Here is a 23,064-nt window from a genome sequence, read left to right on the forward strand (position 1 = left end):
CAACAAATGCTCTCCCCAAACATGTAAAACTGCAATGCATACAAGTAACTGAATGTTTCATGATTTTTAAAAATTACCTGTATTATAACCATAAAAAATTTAGCATAGTTTACTTAGTAATAAATGAATACACTAGCTTATTAAAAGCATCAATATAAAGAAACCAAAACACCTTTCAAATTCTTCAAAACTAAGTTTTTAAATCTTTCATCGCTGTCCTACTAGATTTCACAATTTTAAAGTTCTTCTTTAATGTTTACCTACTTGTACGTTACAGTAATTGCTTTAATCCAATGACTCTCAGTTACTGGATGATTAAGGAAGAACAAAGGAGACAATTCTAAAATCATTTTTAAGTTGTACAATACCCTCCTATACTACCCGCTGAGAACCACTGCTCTGAGAGTCTACCATCACTGGGTTGGAGAGATGGTTGGAGAGATGGGTAAAGTACTTGCAGCACAGGCCTGGAACCTACCTGATTTCAATTCCTAGAACCCACATAAAGGTAGATGGAGTTGTCCTCTGACTTTTACATGCATGCCATGAAACATGCACACAAACACAAAACACATAAATACACACATACAAATAATAAATGATTTGTTAAAGCACTGAGACAGAAAAGACCTCAGGCCACTGACAATGTAACATTTCTACCAAGAATAACTGTCTTGAGAGGGCTGGAGAGACAGTGCAGAGGTTAAGAGCACTGACTGCTTCTGCAGAGGATTCGGTTGGTTCCCAACATCCAAATGGTGGCTAACAACCATCTGTAGCCCCAGTTCCAAGGGATTCAAGGCCTTCTGATCTCTGTACACATTGCACACATGTCTTCTATGCAATTACATGCATGCAGGCAAAACACTCCTGCATATAAAATAGATAAACCAAAAAAAAATTTTTTTTAAGAAAAACTGCCTTGAAACCCTTACATAGCTAGTAAGGAAAAGATGTAATTAATCTAATCCTAAAATGCCAACAAGTCCTGTCATAAGGTTATTAAAATAAAAATGACAGATATGTGTATATATGCACTATATGTAATATATATATATATATATATTATACACACGTATGTATGCATATATGTATGTATTTAGGACCATACCCCAAACCAATTTTCCCACCAACCAGTTCTCTAATTCTCCGTGACACCAACTCTGTGTCCTGCAATTTCATTCAATTCTGGCAGTTACTTGCTGGAGTTAGAACAGAATACACAGGTTAAGGCCTCCGCCCCCACTTCACAATCACAAGCACTAGATCCATGGGTAACTACTAACTCCTGCCTGGCTTGACTACGAGCAGTGGGTTCCCATGCCCCTCTTCCTGCCTGATAGTTTTACACAGTAGTCCCTACTTAGTCAGAGGGAACACATTCCAAGAATCCCAAGCTCCATAGATACTTGGAACCACAGGAAGTACCAACCGACTGCTATTGTAGAAGACCTGGGTTCAATTCACAGTACCCACATGGCAGCTAACAAGTGCCCGTAACTCCAGTTCCAGGGGATCTGATACCTTCTTCTAACCTCCACAGGCAGTGCATGACACGTAATACACCTACCTATATGCAATACATTCACACATATTAAATAAAAATTAAATAATTTTTTAAAGTATTATAAAAAGACGATGACTATTCTCAAATAATTGTTTTTAAAGAAAGGGGAATGAGAAGTGGGGTGAGAAGGTAATGGGGTGCAAATATGATCAAAGCACGCTATATGCATTTCTGAAAACATCACAATGAAATCTATTATTTTGTAAAATTAATATATCCCAATAAAGATATTTCTTTTAAAAACTAAGATATTCTAAGGGATACAAATGAACATGAAAAGGCATATAGAAAAGTTAGGAAATGGCAGAAGCATCTGCCCCACTGGAGTTAGGGTGCATCATCCTCCTAGCACAGACACATGTTCATTAACCTGGAAGCTCTCTGAAGTCTATCATTACAGAGCTTAGTGAAGGCTTCATTATAAGAGTGTTGTTGGTTAAATTACTGAAAGTTAACTCATTCTCTAGCTACACTACACTCTTCCAAAAGTTCCAATGTTCTAATCATGTCTCACTACTCTGTTGACCAGCCCCATCCTTTTGGGGTTTCGCTATGCTGAGGCTACACCAGACCCCATCTTGAAACTGTATAAAGGATCTCAGCCACCAATCACCACATAGTACACTCATCACTCCAGAGATTCCATATGTTGCCAAATATCCTGTCAGAAAAGGGACAAAAATCAAATTTTACAACAAAAGACAGTCCCATCACCTTACTGCTCAGAAAATGATGAGGGTTTCCAGAACTCTGTGTCAGGACTGGGAAGAGAGACTAAATACCTAATCACAGTATCTAATACTTACAAGAGGCAAACATATATTCAAGAATTCCTACATCCTTCAGAAAAATATCATGTACCAAAGAGAAAAAGGAGAGAAGTCACTAAATCCACAAATAGCTATGAAGACATTCTCAAACTCATGTTTAGGAAAATATAAATCAGTGATGATAGATGAGTGAATACTCAACAAATGTCAGAGCTGGCAAATATTAGAAAGCTGGAATTTAAGCTCTCAGATGAGGGGTGGGGTTGTTTGGTTTTTTACATTTTCCTTTAGCTTTACAAGCTAAATAACAGCATTCTATGATCTTCCAAAAACTAAAAAATACAAATGATATTACCAGAAATGTGGGCTAGAGGCACTATTGCAGGAAACCACATCTTTGAAGCCAGGGCAATCAAGTGCAACTCGATTACAGGGAATATTCCTCAGTGTCCTCCAAGTTTATCACACACACACACAAGCGCACACTTATGCAAACAGCTCTCCCTCAGGCCCAGAAGGCACCTACATAGGTCAATCCACTTGAGGGTTGTAGAGGCCAGAAAACATGGACACAACTTAATACAGTTCTATAGGGATTCAGTTTGGCCATGCTGCAGTCATTTTGAGTGATAACCACCAGGGCTACTCCAGAGTAACCCTATTAAGTTTGACTTGGAAACTACAACACACAAAACTAGTGGAATGGTATATATAACCAGACCCTGGCTCCCATGACACACTTGATTCTTCTATAGGATCTTATGTATCAAATAAGATAAAAGCCGGGCAGGGGTGGCACCTGCCTTTAATTCCAGCTGAGACAGGCAGATCTCTAGGCGATTTGGGAGGTGGAGGCCAGCCTGGTCCCCATAGCGAGTTCCAGGCCAGCTGGGGCTATAGGTAGTCTGCCTCAAAAAAACAGAAAAATAATAATAAATAAATAAATAATAAATAAATAAATAAATAAAAATTAGGTAACTAGGTACATTCCAACCATGATAAAGTGTGGGGATCCAACTGGTCTTGCTGCCACTAAGGACCACACTTCTATTACTAGGTTCCAGTAAATTGCACTCTCTACAATTCTAGATCTGACTGTCCCGATTATCTCTTCCATGATACTTGGGCCTGTCCTCAGATATTAGCAGTGGATTTCTCTGGAACAGATACAGAGTGACAAAAGGGAACATTCTAAAGAACCACACACTGTACTTACAAAAAGTAAAACCAGCCGGGCGTGGTGGTGTACGCCTTTAATCGCAGCACTCAGGAGGCAGAGGCAGGTGGATCTCTGTGAGTTCAAGGCCAGCCTGGTCTACATAGTGAGTTCCAGGATAGCTGGGGCTACAGGGAGACCCTGTCTCAAAAATAAAAAAACTAAAGTGAACTATATGACCCCACACTCAAAAGAATGTGGGCAACAAAAATGGGCTCAATGGTTTATTTTAAAAAATAAGTGAGTAAATAAAAAGAGAATATGAAATTGGAGGGATGGGTAGGGAGGTGGGAGTTGGTCTGGGAGGAATTAGGGAAAGAAATGGGGGGGGGGGGCGGTGACCATGATCAAACACAATGTATGACACTCTCAATTAATAAAAATATTTTTATAGTGAGATAACAGTTAATTCAGAAATTACATGCAAAAGAGTGGGGCACTGAATAGGAAAAAAAATGACAAAGAAAACAGTTACTAGGAACTGAAAATAAGCTAATGTGTACTATAAAAAGCGCCCAAGCTCAACACACCTTTTGAGACAGTTTCCCAAGTTAGAGACTGGTTCACAGAGTAGGCCTTGGCCATGAATGCAGGGCCCAGGTGAGAACACAGGTACATTGGCTCTAAATGCTAAGCTTGGTTCTACAGTTTAGTCATCACCACAGCCAAAGAGCCAAATCCAACCCACAGCCTGGAAGCAAAGAACTAATTTTATAACTTTAAAGGACTAAAAAATAAAGAAAAATATTGCTTTATGACATGTGAATTTCACCTACTTGACGTCCATACTCTCATTGAAATGCAGCTATTCTATTCACTTAGCAGCCTGTGGGTGCTTTGATTCCATACATGTGTATCCCACAGTTACAATAGAGACAACATGCTGTACAAAACTTAAAATGCAGCCATCCATCTGTATTCATGAGCAGCATCTTGGAGCTCAAGTCTCTTCTTTAAGGTGCCATCATATCTGCACACCACCAACAGACCCCTCCTATATACTTTAAATCAACAGCTCTAGATGTCTGACCATATCTAACAGGACGTAAATGTTATGTAAATAGTTGTTACATATACCTAATTGTTTAGGGAATATAGGCAAGAAAAAATTGTATACGTTCAGTACAGACACCAATTTTTTTTCTCTGTTGTTTGAACTGGTAGATCTACAGATGTACAACAAACAGATAAGAAGGCTAACTATATTTATTATCTAGCATTTTACAGAAATTTTTATATCTTTGCCCTATATCGTGCTATAAATTTTAACAAATGAAAAAAGAATGGGAGCTGGAGAGATGGCTTAGTGGTTAAAAGCCCTTACTTTCTTGCATAGGACCCAGGTTCCATTACCAACACTCACATGGCAGCTGAAAATCATCCTTAACTTCAGTTCCAGGAGACCCAACACCCTTTTCCACTGCAGCACATGGTATACTTACATACATGCAGGCAAAACACTCACAAACATTAAAAAAAAAAAAATCAATCAAAAAAAGTTTGTAAGAAGAATGCAAAATCCTTAATAAACTCAGTGCACTGGAATATCACTTCTTCAGGATGAGAAACTTTGATAGTCACCAAGAAGCATCACCTCAAGTTTGACTCTCAGGAGCATAAATTAGAACACTACAACAGCCAAAGTGGGTGAAGCCCCTGGAGATAATGACAACTATCACAATAATGAGCTCACAGCTCACAGGAAAAGAAACAACCTCTTCAATGTCCGTACTCCCCATTTTGTGACTGCAGGACTCAAAGGGCACACAGGACACAGAACACAAACTGCCCAAATACCATCAATTAAGAAATGTTGAAGAGAGGCTAGAGGTATAGGTCTGTGGTAGAGCATACTGCTAAGCATACGAGAGGTTCTAGGTTCCATCCTCAGCATGTGCACATGTATACACATGTGAACATACACACACACACACACACACACACACACACACACACACACACACACACAAACCTTCCTAAGGCCCCAGGAAATACCTGCGAGCAGAATTCCAGGTTCTCTGTCACCTCACCTCAGAGGATCAGCTAGCATTGGCTAATCTTAGAACTTGAAGACTTTTCTTGTCCAGTTATGGTGAGGACACTTGTACAAACCACCCAAGGCAATTTTCTGTTCAAACCACTGCACCAAGGACCTAGAGGAGAGCTGAAGACTTCATGGACAGGGAACCAAGAGGAGCATATATAGTGACTTCAAAGGAAAATGAAGTCCAGCCAGACACTGAGGCCTAAACTCCAAATGCTGTACTAGTAACACTTTCTGTACATCAATTATAACTTCTGGATATCCCAAATCCTAATAGGCTTTAATTATTATTTAAATAAATGTGGACTGGAAGTATAGCTCAGTGCAGTATTTGCCTAGCATGGGTAAAGTCCTGTGTTTGATACCAAAAATTAAGTTTGTTTCATGTATGTTCCTATCAGACACTGCTGGAAAGATACCAAACACCTTGGAGGATGGGGGGGGAACAACACAAGTTCCTAGTTAAACAGGATTGTGAAGAAATTTACTTTTTATTGAAAACAATTGAAAAACCTAAGTATTTTTAATAATTGAAGGTCTTTACAAGGTATAATATTGAATGAAAAATAGGCTTGTTAGCAGAGAACTGTAGGGTACCTATAGTTCAATCTACTCAGAAAGGTTCAAAATCACTTGAACCTAAGAATTATTTCAAGGTCAGCCTGAACAAACAGAGAAAACTCTGTATCTCAGAAGAATGAAAAAAAATGGGGGGGTTGTGATTGTTTTAGTTTTTTTCTCACTGCTGTGACAAAATGCTTGACAAAAGCAACTATGTAGATGTCCATCAACTGATGACTACATAATGAAAATGTAGTGCCTATATACATTTTATTCAGCTCTAAAGAAAAATGAAATTGGGAAATCTGTCAGCAAATGGATGTAATTAGAAAACATTATACTGTGTAAAGTAACCCAGACCCAGAAAGACAAACATCCCATATTCTCACTTATATACAGCTCTTACTGTTGAATCTTTAGATTTGTGTGTTTAATGTACAGGACCTGTAGAATCCAGGAAATTAGAAAGGGGCCATTGGTGGGGCCATTGGTGGAAGGAGAAAGAAAGACCTTAGGGGCGCAGAGATAGTACAACACAAGTGATATGAGGAAGAAACAGGGACTAGTGGGGAGGGAGGTTAAGAGGAGGAGAGGGAAAACTCACAGTGACGATGTTTGAAAAACCCATATGGAAATCTACTAGTCTCCTTCCTAAATACATACACACACACACACACACACACACACACACACACACACACACACAAACATTTAACTGAAGTTACCCTACACAGGGAATTACATATGGTTGCCAAATAAAGAGCCCAGTACTAGTTGTGGGATATCGCCCCTATTGGTCAGGAGTGTCCTGGAGAGCCCCAAAACAATACAGGCTATTGCCATTGTCTTGGTTCCCCACCAGAACATGATGGTAAACCTTACTGCTGAAGACACCATACACTTTGGCCACAGCACATGGAAAAATCAAGTTGGTACTGACCAGGCAGCTTCCTCCCTGCTGGCTACCTTTCATAGTACTGGAAGGTGCTATGCACGCTGCTGGGGGGGGTGGGGGGCAGAGGGTAGTCCTATCTAGCCATGAACTCTGTGAACTACAAGATATGCCAGGGGTGCAACCATGGTACACATGTTATTGGGGTGACTAACCACTTTCTGATTGGATTTAAGGCCAACTCCACAAGAGGACATGCACACCAGTACTGTAAAAGTTAGCCAAGAACCCATGGTTGGGGAGCACACAGGAAACCTACTACTGGTATTTTGTTAAATGGACATAGTGTCAAAACGCCCTTTAAACTCCTATCTCTATATCCACAGATTAGTGCACTTCTCAGACTTCATCAGAGGTTTCTTTGTACAGTGGATGGCAGTTAATGCAGAAAGTCACAACTGGTTTAAGCAGAGAATAAAGTAGAGTGCTCAGGCACAAATGGGAATCTATATCACACCAGTTCTCCCCAAGGCTCAGGGACCACCTAAAGAGGGAGCACAAAGATTCTAACAGCCAGAGGTTGGGGAGGACGGTCACAAAACTGAGTCTTTGGGACATAAGAGGATCACTGTACTCGGGAACTCACAGCAGACATGAGTGCCTACACAAGATCAAGTCAGTCAACATTCCAGCACAGAGGAGTTAAGAACTCACAAGCCTGCACTCAAGGCTGAGAAGCTATAGAGAGCTGATGGCTTCTGGAGAAGGGAAAGTCAGTTTCCTTTGTGGGTGTGGCCCCTGATAGTGTGACCACACTCCAGTGGACAATAAACATATATGTGTGTGTGTGTGTGTGTGTGTGTGTGTGTGTGCGTCTGTGTGCGTCTGTGTGTGTGTGTGTGTATCTGTGTGTGTATGTTTGTGTATGGGGGCATGAAACTAGGAGGTCAGAGGGTCAGAGGTAGGGAGTGGATCTAGTAGGAGAAGACGAATGGGAGGTGAATGTGATCAAATACATTTCATGGTTGGGCGTGCTGGTGTACCCTTTAAATCCAGCACTCTGGAGGTTGATGCACGCAGATCTCTGTGAGATTGAGGCCAGCTTATTCTACATAGTGAGTTCTAGGTCAGCTGGGGCTACAGGGAGACCCTGTGTCCAAAAAAAAAAAAAAGGCATTTTATACATGTATGAAATTCTCAAAACACTACTACAAATATTCTACTTTTTTAAAAGCAACTAAATGTGGAAGGGATTCAGTCCCTTGTGATGGAAGGCAGGGTGGCAGGCACATAAGGTGTCTGCAGTCAGGAGCAGAGAGGCAAGTGCGGTACTAGACTTGTTTTCTCTTTTATATTTGGTCTGGACCCCAGCCCATGGAATGGTGCACTGACATTTAAGATGGCTCTTCCCACCTCAGTTAACCCAATCTAGAAACTTCCTCACAAACATACCCAGAAGATTATCTCCTAGGTGATTCTAGATTCTGTCAGGTTGACAGTCAACATGAACCAACACAAGGATATAAAAGATTCAGAATCATTCCTGCTACAGCTCCTCCAATCAGAGTTCTCTTGGGTTATCTAGCAGGCATGACCTTTCACAAGGCAATTTACTGAGAAAGTATATCCATCATCCTAGGCTCTGACCATGCAACAGATGGTCACTAATACCAAAACCCACAACTGGCCAGCATGCAGAAAACAAGAGACTGCAGAGTGCTTATCTCTGAATAGGACATCTGTATCAAACTTCTGCCTCCCAAGGCTCAGGGCTCATTGAGGAAGAGGGGCAGAAAGACTGTGGTGATCACAAGGAAACAGAATTTTCCAGAGAGCTGGTCAGTTACTCATAAACTTACAGCAATGGTGACTGAATACACAAGTCCAATGCAAGCTCAATTCAGACAAAAATCCCAGGAGATATGAGGAAGGGAGTAAAAAGCTCCAACCCTATCTAAGAAAACTGTGGCAACAGATAGCTGCTGGGAGGAGCAGAGACAGTTTCTTTCAAGCATGGGACTCTTGCTAGGTTAACCAGGCTCCAGTGGATAGCCCCACACTGAAGAACATTTGGAAACACAAATTAGACTCTATAGGCCTTATTGTATATATAATACAGTGCATTAAACTGGATGGTGGTAATAGGAGGTGTGAATGGGAAAAGGGATCCAAATGCCATCAAATTACAATGAAATTTGTAAAAATTCAATTAAAAAAAATTAAAAAGAATCCCCAAGAAGAAAATTAACAATGTCTTAAATGTTGGCCAGCCTTTTAAGAGTGGGAGAGCCACCTCTCAAAAATCATTTAAAAAATAGCACAAAACAGAAATTCAGAAGCTCTTTCTCACATGCCCCAGGTGAACCCTTAGAAATGCAGACATTCGGTAATTCTGGTTAGAGATGGCTCTATGTCCCTTCCTTCAGGTGATAACAGTGTGGCACATAAGACACACATCTTGTGTTGTCTTTGCTTTCTCAAGAGTACAATTAATCCAAGCTTTCTACACTAGTTTTGCTGATCTGGTGAACTGACATGACTTCTGTATAGTGTTTCAGATTACGGACTTACCCTAAGTGAATTAGTAAAATTCTGATAAACACTTTTGCACCACCAACAATCATGCTGTTCGGTAGTGTATCAGCATAAAAGTAATGTCCAAATCTTTCATTAACCCAAAATTAGTAAACTGACTCAGTAACTAATCTATGGGCCCTTGAACAAATCCTAAAAGACAAAAGCATTGCTCACCAGCCATAGATTAATTAATAAATCCATACACATGGACATTTGCTTCACTTACAATGACAGCAAGAGTCAGAGATACCTTGCACTTGTTAACGAGTAAGCTTGTCCACGGGCCACATAGAATGAGCTCTTATAATGTAGATTCAGAGCTCTAATAAAATGTTCAAATACATACTTCCATTTTTTTTTAATCTGTGATAAATACGCATTTGTTCCTGACCCAGCGCCCCTAAAATTAGGGATCCAGATTGCTCAGTATGGAGGCTACTCACCAAAAAAGATCAAACATGTCATTAGAAGACAGGGAACTTTCTGCTCCACATTCTGACCTCCAGGGAGGAGAGGAGAACTAGACAGTGAACAAGGCGAACCCTGGTGAATGCATGGGTAAGCTGGGAGGATCGCATACCCACAGAGGGCACAGGCACTCTGCAGCTCTTTCCATCCCCACACTTTGCCATCTGCCTCTTCCCAAGTTGCACTTTTCAGAATAAAGAAACAAATTGTTTTCTTATGTCCTGTGAGTCCTTCTAGTTAAAGATAAAGCCTAGTGATGGTATCCTGAGGACTTTAAGGGAGACAAGTTTCAGAACACTAGTTGCAGATAGCTTCTAAAGTGGGGAAGTCCTGTGGGACCAAGCCCTTACTTTATTTAACTTAACAGAGCCTGTACTAACTTTAATAAGAGTTAATGTTAGGGGCTGGAGATGGCTCAGCAGTTAAGAGCACTGGCTGCTCTGGGAGACAATCCAGGTTCGGTTCCCAGTACTCATATGATAGCTAACAACTGTCTATAACTCCAATACTCAGAGTTATCTAAAGCCGTCCTCTGGCCACCATGGGCACTGCACATGGGTACACTTACATATCCGCAGGCAAAACACTCATACACAAAATAAAAATAAGTAAAAAAAATTTTAACAGTTAATGTTAGAATTAAACTGATTTACTAAGACGCTCCTACAAAACTAGTGAACAAAACAATACAGATTTGGTATTAGGAAAAAAAGATCTGAGTAAGAACTTAATTTGGACAAAAGTGGTGATTAATACAGATGACTGAAATAAACGCATACACACACCTTTGCCTCACTGAAAGAAGAGTGTCAGAGAAATACAAAGATATATGCAAGATAGCCAATATTTCTATCAAGGAAGCAATGTTAGTCTTAGACAAAAATGTCTAGTTAAGCATGAAACAAGATGCTAAGGTACAAGTGGTATGCATTAAAGTTCCCAAAAAGAAGCTGCACCTTTTACTGAACCTTCTGCAAGGCTGATTAACTTACTAGTATTTCAAAGATAGTGGAGAGGCTGAAATGTTGCAGGTCCATAGCCTAATTAAAATTTATCTTGGGCCATTTTTAGCCTCCTTCTTAGCCATTCCTTTCCCAACTGTATGTCTCTCCAACATCCTTGTGACTATCAGGTAAAACCTTTGGAAATGTATGAACTTAGGAGACCCTGGCTTCTACAAACCAGAAGCTGAGAATGCCATCAGATAGCATCTGCAGCCTGTAGCAGAGCTTTCCCTCCTTTGTTTTAACTGCCTCCTTAATTTTCCACCAATGTATTTGAAAAGTGCCTTAATTTATGGCTTCCTTTGTTCTATTACTATAAAAACTGTTACCAGGCTGGAACATGAGCTTGATGTAACCAAATGCTGTGCTCCTGAGTCATGGTCAAGCATACTTGGCTCCAGAATAGTCTATCTCTTTGATCTTTGAGTAAGAATTGTGTTTTCATGTTGATAAAAAGTCAACTACAAAGGTCTATAAAACAGTAATGTTTTTTATCTTGGTGTATAATACCTGCAAAAATGTGCTAGAATGGACAAAGCTGATGGGGGAAGGGGGTCCAAACTTAGGGCCCTCTTTATGACCATAGCCACCACAACCTCAGCCAGGCAGTCCCCTCCAGCTGCTTTCTGATATGGTGACTCTAAGCTCTGTGAAGAGTATTTCACACCCAAATGATCTTTAGCACTTCAGAGAATCCTAAACCAACCCTGGTCCCACATCACAGAATTCATGACTCAATGCTCACAAGCAGAGGACAGCTGGATATAAAATTAGGTAGGGTTAGGGTTAATGTAAGCCCTTCATTAATGCAATGCTGTTGCTGTCATTACTGCAGTACTATGCTTCAAGCCCACAATACAAGAGGAACAACCAAATCAAAAAGAGGAATTCAATCTTCCCTAGATGAACTTTGTACAAATAGAATGCTACTTAAGCAAATACTGCAGTTCCCGGGATGGCAGTGGTGACCTGAGTAAACTGGTACAGACATCAGTGCCTTGCTACACACTGACCCCCACAGTGGGAACTGATCAAGTCCTCAAAACAGCCAAGAATCCTACACTACTCAGAACTTAACTTGTGTCCATTCTGATACTATTGGTTAGATGGAATCAATCAGCCAGAGGCTCCAGTCTTATCCTCTGCTCCCTTCCAACACTGACTTTATGGCCTCTGGTAAAAGCAAACAGCCTCAGAGGGACTGAGAATCCTCTAGGGAACAGACACTAGGACAACAGCAAAGGTTCCAACAGAAACTGATGTCACTATTTCTAGCTGACACCAGACATATCATAGGCAGACTGCCAGGAATGGGTTAAACTTTCAAAAAGCCTTCAAGATGTAAAGCAGCAAGAACTGAGAACAATAAATTGATGAGGGAAATTTAACTAACTCATTGTTTTGGAATATTGTTGGTACTGGATTTCTATTTTCTTTTTTCTAAGTATCTAAGGAAGCTCTCTTTCTTTCTGGTCTCTAACTCACAATGTCACAGTCTGGGCTTGTGTAATTCAACCTAAGCACTCTCAAAAGTACACACATCAGCATGACTTAAGAATGAGTTAGAAAGGTAAATCCCAGACTTCATCCCAACCTACTGAATCAGGCTTCCAATAAAGACAGCTGTGTCTAACCAGGCCCTCATGGAGATCCTGACAGGCCCTGCAGTATGGGATCTTTAAGCTAAGGCGTTTAATTCTTGGCACTCTCACTGCTAGGGAGAGAATTCTGGCAACGGTTTTACACTTTGGTTACTGGGAAATGCCATGTGGTACATGTGTTGTCTGTGCCAGAAGCACCTTTCTCAGGATACAGGAAGAGGTGAACACTCAGGCTCAGGCTCCTACAGATGCTGCTAATGGATGCCTGCCCCTTTTACCACTCTATACACAGGGTCCCTACCCTAGGCATCTTCCACCCGGAGTCCAGTGCCTGCCTCTGCCTTGGAAACCACATGCCTCTACCCCCAAGGCCAAGTCCAGTCCCAAAGAATACACACCATTTATAGGAAATGCTCTCCCCCCCCCAGCACTCCTCCAGGCTTTACTACGTGCAGCACAGGGGCTCTGCTCCTCGTTATGTCTGCCCTAATAATCATGAGGTATTTTAGGATAAGGGCTACACTTTTTTTCCCTCACAATTTACAAAGAAAACCTATAAAACCAGCAAGAAAGCTACCAAGAAAAACAATACAAAATATAAGAATCCATTAATGTTTCCCTCAAAATCCAAAACTGGGGCTGGAGAGATGGCTCAGCAGTTAAGAATACTTGCTATTCTTCCAAAGAACCTGGGTTTGATTTCCAGCACCCACATGTCACTTAACAACCTTTTGTTAACTCCAGTTCCAGGGGATTCAACACCCTCCTCTGGCCTCTGTGGGCACTGAATGCACATGGTGCACTTTACATACATGCAGGCAAAACACTCACAGACATAAGATAAAGTAATAAATAAATTTTTTTTAATCCAAAATCTTCCCCTGCTTTTAAAACTGAAATACATAGGAGTTGGAGAGATAATGCAGCAGTTAAAAGAGCACTGGCTGCTCTTGCAGAAGACCCTGGTTTGCTCCCAGCACGCACATGGTGGCTAACATGGTCCATAACTCCAGTTCCAGGGGATCCAACAACCTCTTTTGGCCTCCACAGGCACTGCACACATGTAATGCAGATACAAACATGCAGGCAAAACACTCATACACATAATATGAAATAAGTAAATCTTAAAAAAAAAAACCTGAAATATGTAATTGGGAATACATGCACACGCACACACACGCGCACACACACACACACACACACACACACACACATATCTGACCACCACCACCACCACCAATTAATAATTATCACAGGTGTTATGAACTCAGGGGAGAAAAAAAGTAAAATTCAGAGAACTACAACTACAAAAAAAAAACAAAAAACACCAGCCACTGTCAGGAGTAGTGGTATACACATTTAATATCAGCACACAGGGGAGCAGAAGCCGGTGAATCTCTGTGAGATGGAGGCAAGCGTGGGCTACACAGTGAGACCATGTCTCTAAAAAGAAAAATTAAAAATAAATAAAGTTGGCCGTGCAATCAATAAAATCGCATTTGCTATGTAATAAACATGAAAATGGAGTTCTTCCAGGACCTGGGCTTTAACTGCTAGTTTTGCCCCTTGTTATTTGGGTAAACTGCATCTTTCACTTATTGGTAGAGTCAAAGATTTGAAGAAACAATGATAAAATACCTTCAAGGAAAGATAAAAATACAGTGCAAAATATTCACTGCTATTTCCAACCTAGTCTTGGAAATCCAAAATTTACTACCTGGGAGGAAGTTTTCTTATCTAAATGAGATTGCAAAAAAAATAAGTCTTTGCATAAACTGACAGGGTTTAGTACAAGTGAAATGGTTCATGAAACTTAAATTCTTCAAAAAAGACCAGCCATCAAAAAAAAAAAAAAAGGTTAAAAGAAGGATTATTAACTTTTTTCTTGGTATGTACAGTACTAGGGATTAAACTTGGGCCTCCCATGTGCTCGGCAAGTACACTGTCACTGAGCTACATTAACTTTGTTTTGCTTCTCTAAATTCTATCCCTTCCTCTATTCTCCCTCAAAATAATGAACATAAACCCTAAATAAACACTGATATAAAATTTAAAAAGTAAAAGATATAAACCAACCTAATCTTGGTAGTACAAAAGTTTACTACATAGGAAGGAGGTTTCTTATCAGTGGGACCTGGTAATTCTAAATGTGATTCCAAAAAGAAAAAGAAAAAACATGTATCCCAAGAAAAGGTACCAAATTTTAAAAAATATTTATTATTTTTATTTTATGTGTATGCATGTATTGCCTGCGAGTACATAAGTGCACCCATGTCGTGCAATGCCCACAGAGGACAGAAGAGGCTGTCGGATCCCCTGGAACTGAGTTACGGACAACTGTTAGCTGCCATGTGGGTGCTGGGATTCAAACCCGAGCCTTCTGCAGGAACAACCAGTGCTCTTAACCGCTAAGCCATCTCTCCAGTCCCATGAAAAGGTACCAATTTTTAAGAGTTAATATTTTTCAAGAATAAATTATAGAACGGATTTGACACGAATTAAGAGCCCACCCAAGGGTCCTATATGTAAACGGAAGTGATAAATCCTTTGAAGAAATGCACAGAGCAAACAGAAATAAAACTGCCAAAAAGGAAAAGAGAGCTGTATTTGAGGAATGACTACTCTGTATTCACTTCACTGACTGTAATACAACTGACATAAAACAGTTTAAAAATGAAGACTCACACACAATAGCACAGGCCTGCAACTCGGGGTTTAAGAGACTAAGGCAGGAGGATCAGTTTCAAGACAAAGTGAGGCTACCCAGCAAGACCCAGTCAGAAACAGATGGGAATATGATATGTATAAGCCTATCTATAAATAATTTTCTAATAATAAAAATCACATGACATGCCACTCTACAAATAGAAACTTTTACTAAATGCTAAAAATTATCCCCCAAAACACTCAGACTGGATGGGATGTACATTAAGAATAATTATGCTTTGCTTTCTAACCACATGGTTTCTGAAAGAACAAAAATATAAATTTCATCAAATGTAAGCAGTATACTTTGGAGGCCGGGGATGCAGCTCAGTGATACTGCACTTGGCATCCATGAAAACCTAGGTATACACACACACACACACACACACACACACACACACACACAGAGAGAGAGAGAGAGAGAGAGAGAGAGAGAGAGAGAGAGAGAGAGAGAGAGAGACTCAGACACACACATACACACTTGAGATTTTCTATCTTTTTCATGCAACTAGATTTTCTCAGAGCACATAAAGCGAGAGAAAACATGTTGGAATTTCATTTATGGACAATACTGGAGTAAAAGAGAGAAGTGTTAAACTGTTTTGATACAGGGTATCACTGTGCAGCCCTTGTTGGCCTGGAGCTCCTTATATAGACCAGCCTGGCCTCAAACTCAAGAGATCTGCCTGCCTCTGCCTCCTGAGTGTTGCAAGTAAAGGCAAGTACCACCTAGCAAGAAATGTTAAGATTTTTAAAACTATACAGAATAAAGTACATATGGAGGAAGAGAAGATGCAGCTGGAGAGATGGCCCATATTGCTATTTTAGATGACCCAAGTTCTGTTCTCAGCACCCAGGTCAGGTGGCTCACAATCACCTGTAACTCCAGCTCCAGGGGATCCAATGCCTATGCCTTCCTCAGGCACCTGCACTCACACACACAAACCCCCACACAAGACATACACACATACATATAATTATTTTTAATTTAGACACTGTATTCTTCTCTTTAATTTTTTATTGAACTTTTGTGTATTTCATACAGAATACCTTAATGATCTTTATACCCTCTTCCCCATTGGCCCCCTCCTATAGCCCCCCAGAAGATTTTGTATATTCTGTCATTTGTGTTAAAACCTATCATGTCAAGTTAGTGTCCCCAGATGTCCTCAGTTCAAGTTCATCCACTGAAGTCTAGTCAGCCTATCTAGAGTCCCTCCCTTTAAGATCAGCTCTTCCTCACTCAGCAATAATCAGCTGCCAATAATTCTTCAACTAAGATTAGAGTCTGCTGCCCATTTCCACAGTCCTGTGCTGGGTTTTTGTCTGTTTGAGTTTGCATGAGTCTTGAGCATGCTGATTGCATTGCTATAGGTTCATATGAGAAGAGTCCCAGCAGCCTATAGGACTCTATTTCCATATGGTCATGAACCTCCTCCCTGGCTCTTACAATCTTTCCTCCCCCACTTCCACAATGGTCCCTGAACCCTGGGTGGGTGGATTTTAATATAGGAGACCTGTCCAAGGACCCACACTCTATAGACGCTTATTCTCTATGTTGTGGCCATTTGTTACCTTTGTGTTCCTGGCCCTCTGTTGCATGAGGGAGCTCCATTGATGAGAACTGAATGATGCATTAGTGTTCTCTTCATTCTTTTTTCTATGTTCTGTGATCCTTAGGTGCATAGGTTGCATCATACATGTTGGGGTTCTCTGTTATGCAAGAAGTCTCTTCACGTCCGGATAGCTCATGAGCTCAGAAACCATGTGCTGCAGATTCCTTCATAGCAGAGTACCTTCCTGGCATCCTCCCTGACTCTTCTTTTAAAATGCTCGCCACAAATACATGCCCTCCAGCACAGGAGCTACCAGGTTTTAATCAGGCGTTGTCTGATAGCCTGATAGAAGCCCACCGCCCTATGTAAATGAGGCATCCTAAAAGTACCTATCAGCTAAGACTTCTTCTGCTGTCTCTACACTATAAATAGTCCTAGTTTTACCCCAATAAAGTTGGAGCTGGAGCTGATCAGGTCAGAGACTGGGTCCCGGAGATCAGGTCAGAGACTGGAACCAGGAGATTGGGTCCCAGAAAGCTGGATCAGCAGAAAGCTGGACAGCAAGGAGCAGAGATACAATAAAGCAGTAAACACAGACTAAGCCGTGCCTTGAGTCCTGTGTCTTACTACCGGCGACCTGATCTCACCGGAGAGCAGCACTCTCCGTTACCGACCCACGGATACCCCAGCTTTCGCCGCCTCCGTGCTTCTTCCCTGTGGAGTTCACTGGCCAGAACTCCGCAATCCTGAGGAAGGGCACAAGGGTGTAATAGAGGCGGGATCTCGACTAGATAATACTCTAGTAGCAGAAGAAGCTCTCCGCTCCAGAGAAGTGTGTAGCTATCAGCTACAGCCAGCATCAGAGAAGTCTGCGCACCTGCCGTCTCCAGAGAGGCGCGGCCGGCCAGGCCCGCCAGTGGCTAGCCAACGGGACCAGAACCACAGCGGGAGAGTGCACGCACACTTGACCCTGGGCCACATCCAGAGTGAGTGCGTCCTGGAGCCCAGGCACACTCCCCACATCGCTTGCGGCCAGACTCACGGAGACCCCAGGGTGCCTGCACACACCACGCCGGGGTCCAGCGACCCGCCCCATAATACATGTGCCACTTGGGCTTGGGCAATTCACAGACAATCTGTGTGTGACCAGCTGTGGAACTTTATAATAATTTCTGTTTCTTGAAAAAAGATGCTTTTTTGATGGGTGGTGACTGGGATACTTGTCTGTAAATTTAAGGATCCATATTTTGCACATAGCAAGAAATTTCATTTGTCTAGGGATGTGACAGCCTTAGGATTTTCACTAAGATATATGACCTCTCCAGCTATGTGTATTTGGATAGGTTTACAGTATCACACCTGAGTTTCCACCCACTGAGTAGGCTTTAAGTACAATTAAGTAGCTGTTGATTACCCCCAAGATAAAGTGCCACTACTGCATCAATGTCATTTGCTGTGATAGTCACTGATGTGGTTTTTAGGCCTTGAAGCTGGGGTTGGACCATCAACTGATGTTCTCCCTTAGCAACTCACATAGTGCTCTCCAAAGCTCTGATAGCTAGCCTTCAGGGACGGTGGCTTCCAGGTCAGTTCTAGCTCTGTTGCTCCAAATCCTGTGTCCAAAGTATGTCCTGTCTTCAGCAATAGGGTCTTACCTTCAAGTTCTGGCAGGCAATAAAGGACTGTGGCAATAACCTGTGTAATTTTGGTAGTCTCTTGGACCACTCTGGACAACAACTCAAAGGAAAGTTTTCCCGTTTGAAACTGTTGTTATGTAGCCTTCAGCTAAACACAGAGTCATGTAGATATTGTATGGGTAATTTTTCAGTAGGCTTTTGGACTAATACAGTTCTCTCTGGTTTTTTATACTAGCTAGGCATTATTTATCTCTCCTCTTTCTGTCCCTGTCTTATCTTCCCTCCCCACCCCCACCCCCCATTTAAAGTATCCCCATTTTCCCCATTCCTCCTTTGATAATTTCTGTCTGCTATGGTCCTACCTCTCTTGGAACTCGTTCTCCTCCTCTATCCCCATAGTGCCTTGTATAGTCCTCCTTCTCCCCCTTCCATCTAACTACTCCCATTTTACACATTTCTCCCTTAGTAACACCTGTCTTCACTGTTCTCTCTCAGGTTCCTTCTTTCACTTTACCTCCCTGGTTCTTTTTCATTTCCTGGTTCCTGCAGTTATAGCTTGTTTTTCTGAGTCTGTGTTACTTCACTTAAACAGTTTCTAGTTCCATCCATTTACCTGCAAATTTCATGATTTCATCTTTCTTTACTGCTGAATAGAACTTCACTGTGTAAATATACCACATTTTCATTAAATACTCGGCAGTTGAGGGGCACTTAGGTTGCTTCCATCTCTTAGCTATTGTGAAAAGAGCAGCAACAAACATGGATGTACAAGTATCTCTGCAATAGGATGAATTCTTTGGGTATGTGCCAAGGAGTGGCATAACTGGGTTAAATGGTAGGTTCATTTGTAGTTTTTTAAGAGTTCTCCACACTGCTTTCCACAGGGGCTGAACGAGTTTACATTCCCACCGGCAGTGAATGAGCATTCCCCTTTCTCTACATGCTTACCAGCATTTGGTATCATTTGTTCTTTTGATCTTAGCCAGTCTGACTGGAGTAAAATTTTAAAGTGGTTTTAATTTGCATTTCCCTAATTACTGTGTTGAACACTCTGTAATATATTTCTGAGCCATTTTTATTTCTTCGTGTGAGAACTCTCTGTTCAAATCCTTATCCCATCTTTTAATTGGGTTACTTGCTTTCTTGATTCTTTGTTTTGTGAGTTCTTTATATATTCTGGATGTTAAACCTCTGTCAGATGTGCCACTGGTAAAGATTTTTTTTCCCCACTCTGTGGGTTTTCTCTTCACTTTCTTGATTGTTTCCTTTGCTGCACAGCTTTTTAGTTTAATGAGGCTCCACTTGTTGATTGTTGACCTTAATTCCTGAGCAACTGATGATGTCCAATTTAGAAAGTCCTTTCTTACACCTACATCTTCTGGGTTACTGCCAATGTTTTCTTCTAACACTTTCATAGTTTCAAGTTTCACATTGAGGTCTCTGATTCATTTGGAGTTGACTTTTGTGCAAGGTGAAAGATAAGGATCTAGTTTCATTCTTCTACAGGTGAGATATAATTGTGCCATCACATAGCAACTAACGACTATCTGTAAGTTCAGTTGTGGGAGATCTAAGGCCCTCCTCTGACCTCCACGGGCACTGCATGACACAGGTGCACTTACACACATACATGCAATACATTCATACACATAAAATATGCACCTCAGCTGGGCATGATGGCACATACCCCTAGTCCCATCTCAGAAGCCTGAGGTGAGATGAGAGGTTGAGCACAGGAGTTGAAGACTAACCTGGGAACACCACAAAGCTTGATCTCAAAAACAACACCTGGGCATGGTGGTTCACTCCTGTAATCCCACAACTTGGGAGGCTGAGGCAGGAGGACAATCCTGATTTTGAGGCTAGCCTAAGCTACATCGTCAATTCCAGACCAATTTGGGCTACACAGTGAGACTCTGTGTCAAAACACAAAAGAAAAAAAAAAGCAAAAACATGTGTGTATGTGTTTTATTATGCATAAAGACAAAACAACTAAAGTCAGGCATGGTGGTGCACACCTGTAGTCCCAGCACTTGGGAGGCAGAGGCAGATGGATCTCTATGAGTTCAAGGCCAGCCTGGTCTACATAGTGAGTTCTAGGCCAGCTGGGGCTACAGGGAGAACCCGTCTCAAAAAGACCAAAAATGGATGGAACTAGAAACTGTTATACTAAGTGAAGTAACGCAGACTCAGAAAAAAAATTGACATATGTTCTCCCTCATATGTGGATCCTAGAACCAAACTCTGATAAATAAGTATTCTCCATTTGTACCTCGTGTCAGCAATTTCCTTCTGTTTAGTTGTAAAGGAAAAGAAAGAACCTGAAAGAGAAGAACAGTAGGAAACAGGCCTTAATAAGGGAGATATGGATAAAAATTGGGTTAGTTTAAGGGAGTGGGGAGGGAAGGGTATACAAGGAACCTAGGGGATACAGGGAAAGAAGGAGCTCAAGAGAGGTACGACCATAGGAGAAGGGTACTAGTAAGGGAGAAAGGAGGGAAATGGGGGCACTTAATTGGGGAAACCATGATGGAGGGGTGAGACAATGCAAGAAATAATGCCTAGTTTTAAAAAACAGAGGGAACCATATTACTCCGACAACCTACTGACAAATTATACACAGCAGATCAAGAAATATATGTCTAGGTAAGGTTTATCTGAGAACAATTGTTCTTTGCCCAAGATTTAGCTACATGACACACAGTAATTAAAAGTACCAGTCTGGTGGAACTAACCTTCTTGGATGTTTAACAGACATACTTTGAGGCCATCAAGCCCCGCCCAACAAATGTAATTTTTAAAAATTAATTCAGGGCCGGGCATAGTGACACATGCCTTTAATCCCAGCACTTGGGAGGCAGAGGCAGTTGGATCTCTGTGAGTTCAAGGCCAGCCTGGTCTACATAGTGAGTTCCAGGACAGCTGGGGCTACAGGGAGACCCTGTCTCAAAAAGACGAAAAAAAAAAAAAATTTAAAGGCCAAGTGTGGTGGTGCACACCTTTAATCCCAGCAACTGAGTGGCAAAGGTAGGATCTCTATGAGATCAAGACCAGCCTGGTCTACATAGCAAGTTCCAGGTCAGCTGGGGCTATAAGGAGACCTTGTCTCAAAAAACAAAACAACAATCCAATGTTTAAAATGTTACTTATAATGTTATTTACAAAACAGAAAGAGCTCTTACCTTTTCGAGGAGAAAGCTCTCCACTTTGAGCTAATTCGGACCCAGTGTATACAATTTCTCCATCTTTAACCATTTCATTCCACAGACCACAGAGTCCATCTCTGGTGAATGCAAGCTGTCAAATACAAAAAAGGTAAACTTTCAGAGAGCTCACACATTGCAATTTTCTACTAAACTTTCTAATCTTTTTGTCAATTTTATATGAGTACTGGCATTTACATCATTTCCCCTCCTCTATCTCCCACCCCCACTCCTGTGTTCCATCCCATTCTCTCTGAAACTCATGATCTCTTCTATAATTATTATTACACATATATATGTATATACATGTGCACACATATGTGCATGTACACACAGAAAACCTACTGAATCCATTCATTTAGTGTTGCTCATATGTACATGTGCTTAGAGCTGACCATCTGGAATTGGATAACCTATCAAGGATTCATCCCTGGAGAAAGCTGGTTCTCCCTCTCTCAGCAACCGTGAACTGCCTATAACTCACTCTGCAGAGGTGGAGCCTTAGGAAACTTTTCCCTCCATGCAGATCCTGTTTAGGCAATTATATTATGGAGATTTCATAGGTGTAGCTTCCATGTCATGTCTGTAAGACATTATATAACAGCAGGGTTCCTGGTCCTCTGACTATTACAATCTTTCTGCCCCTATTCTGTGATGTTCCCTGAGCCTTAGATGTGAGAATTGCACTATTGTATGTACCAACTGGAGTTTGGGCAACCCACCCACAGTTACTTATTCTCCATAGTTTGACGAGCTATGGATCTGTTATAACCCCTGTCTGCTCATCTTTGATGAGGGGTGAGAGCCACATTCATCTGTGAGTATAAAGATACGTATTTAGAATACAGTTAGAAATTATATGGGTTTAGGAAAATGGCAGTAGTAACTTCTCCTCTAGGGTCTAGAACCTCTCCAGCTATGGGTAGTTGGCTAGGTTTACAGTATCAGGTATGAATTCCTTCATACTAAAAGGACCTTAAGTCCAATTAGACAGCTATTGGTAACCTCCAAGATAAAAGTACCCTGTTGCAACATTAGGGATATCTTGCTAGACTAGTTACTGTTATGCATTATAAGCTTTACAGCTAGGTAGGAATACTGTTAGCATTTTTCCCTTAGCAGCTTCCATAGCCCCTTTGGATACTAAGAGAACTGGTCCTCAGGGCAGAGACGTCTAGATCAGTACCAAGTTAACTCCATCAAGTCCAGTGGTTATCTTCAGTAATAGGGTCTTAAAGAATGATATGGGGGGGGGGGATCTT

General features: G+C 41.3%; 1 protein-coding gene across 4 annotated transcripts in view; it reads right to left on the reverse strand.

Annotated features, from left to right (window-relative positions):
* Herc2 (HECT and RLD domain containing E3 ubiquitin protein ligase 2) overlaps positions 1-23,064 on the reverse strand; it is a 209,536-nt gene that overhangs the window by 171,751 nt on the left and 14,721 nt on the right. For all 4 annotated transcript variants that reach the window (XM_029563803.1, XM_008833640.3, XM_029563802.1 and 1 more), the window contains exon 3: positions 21,782-21,896. In XM_029563803.1, the coding sequence (XP_029419663.1) occupies positions 21,782-21,896 (115 nt within the window). The remainder of the gene's footprint in view (positions 1-21,781; positions 21,897-23,064) is intronic.

This window comes from Nannospalax galili, unplaced genomic scaffold (assembly GCF_000622305.1).
Source record: "Nannospalax galili isolate Female #2095 unplaced genomic scaffold, S.galili_v1.0 scaffold135, whole genome shotgun sequence".
In the NCBI taxonomy this organism is placed as follows: Eukaryota; Metazoa; Chordata; class Mammalia; order Rodentia; family Spalacidae; genus Nannospalax; species Nannospalax galili.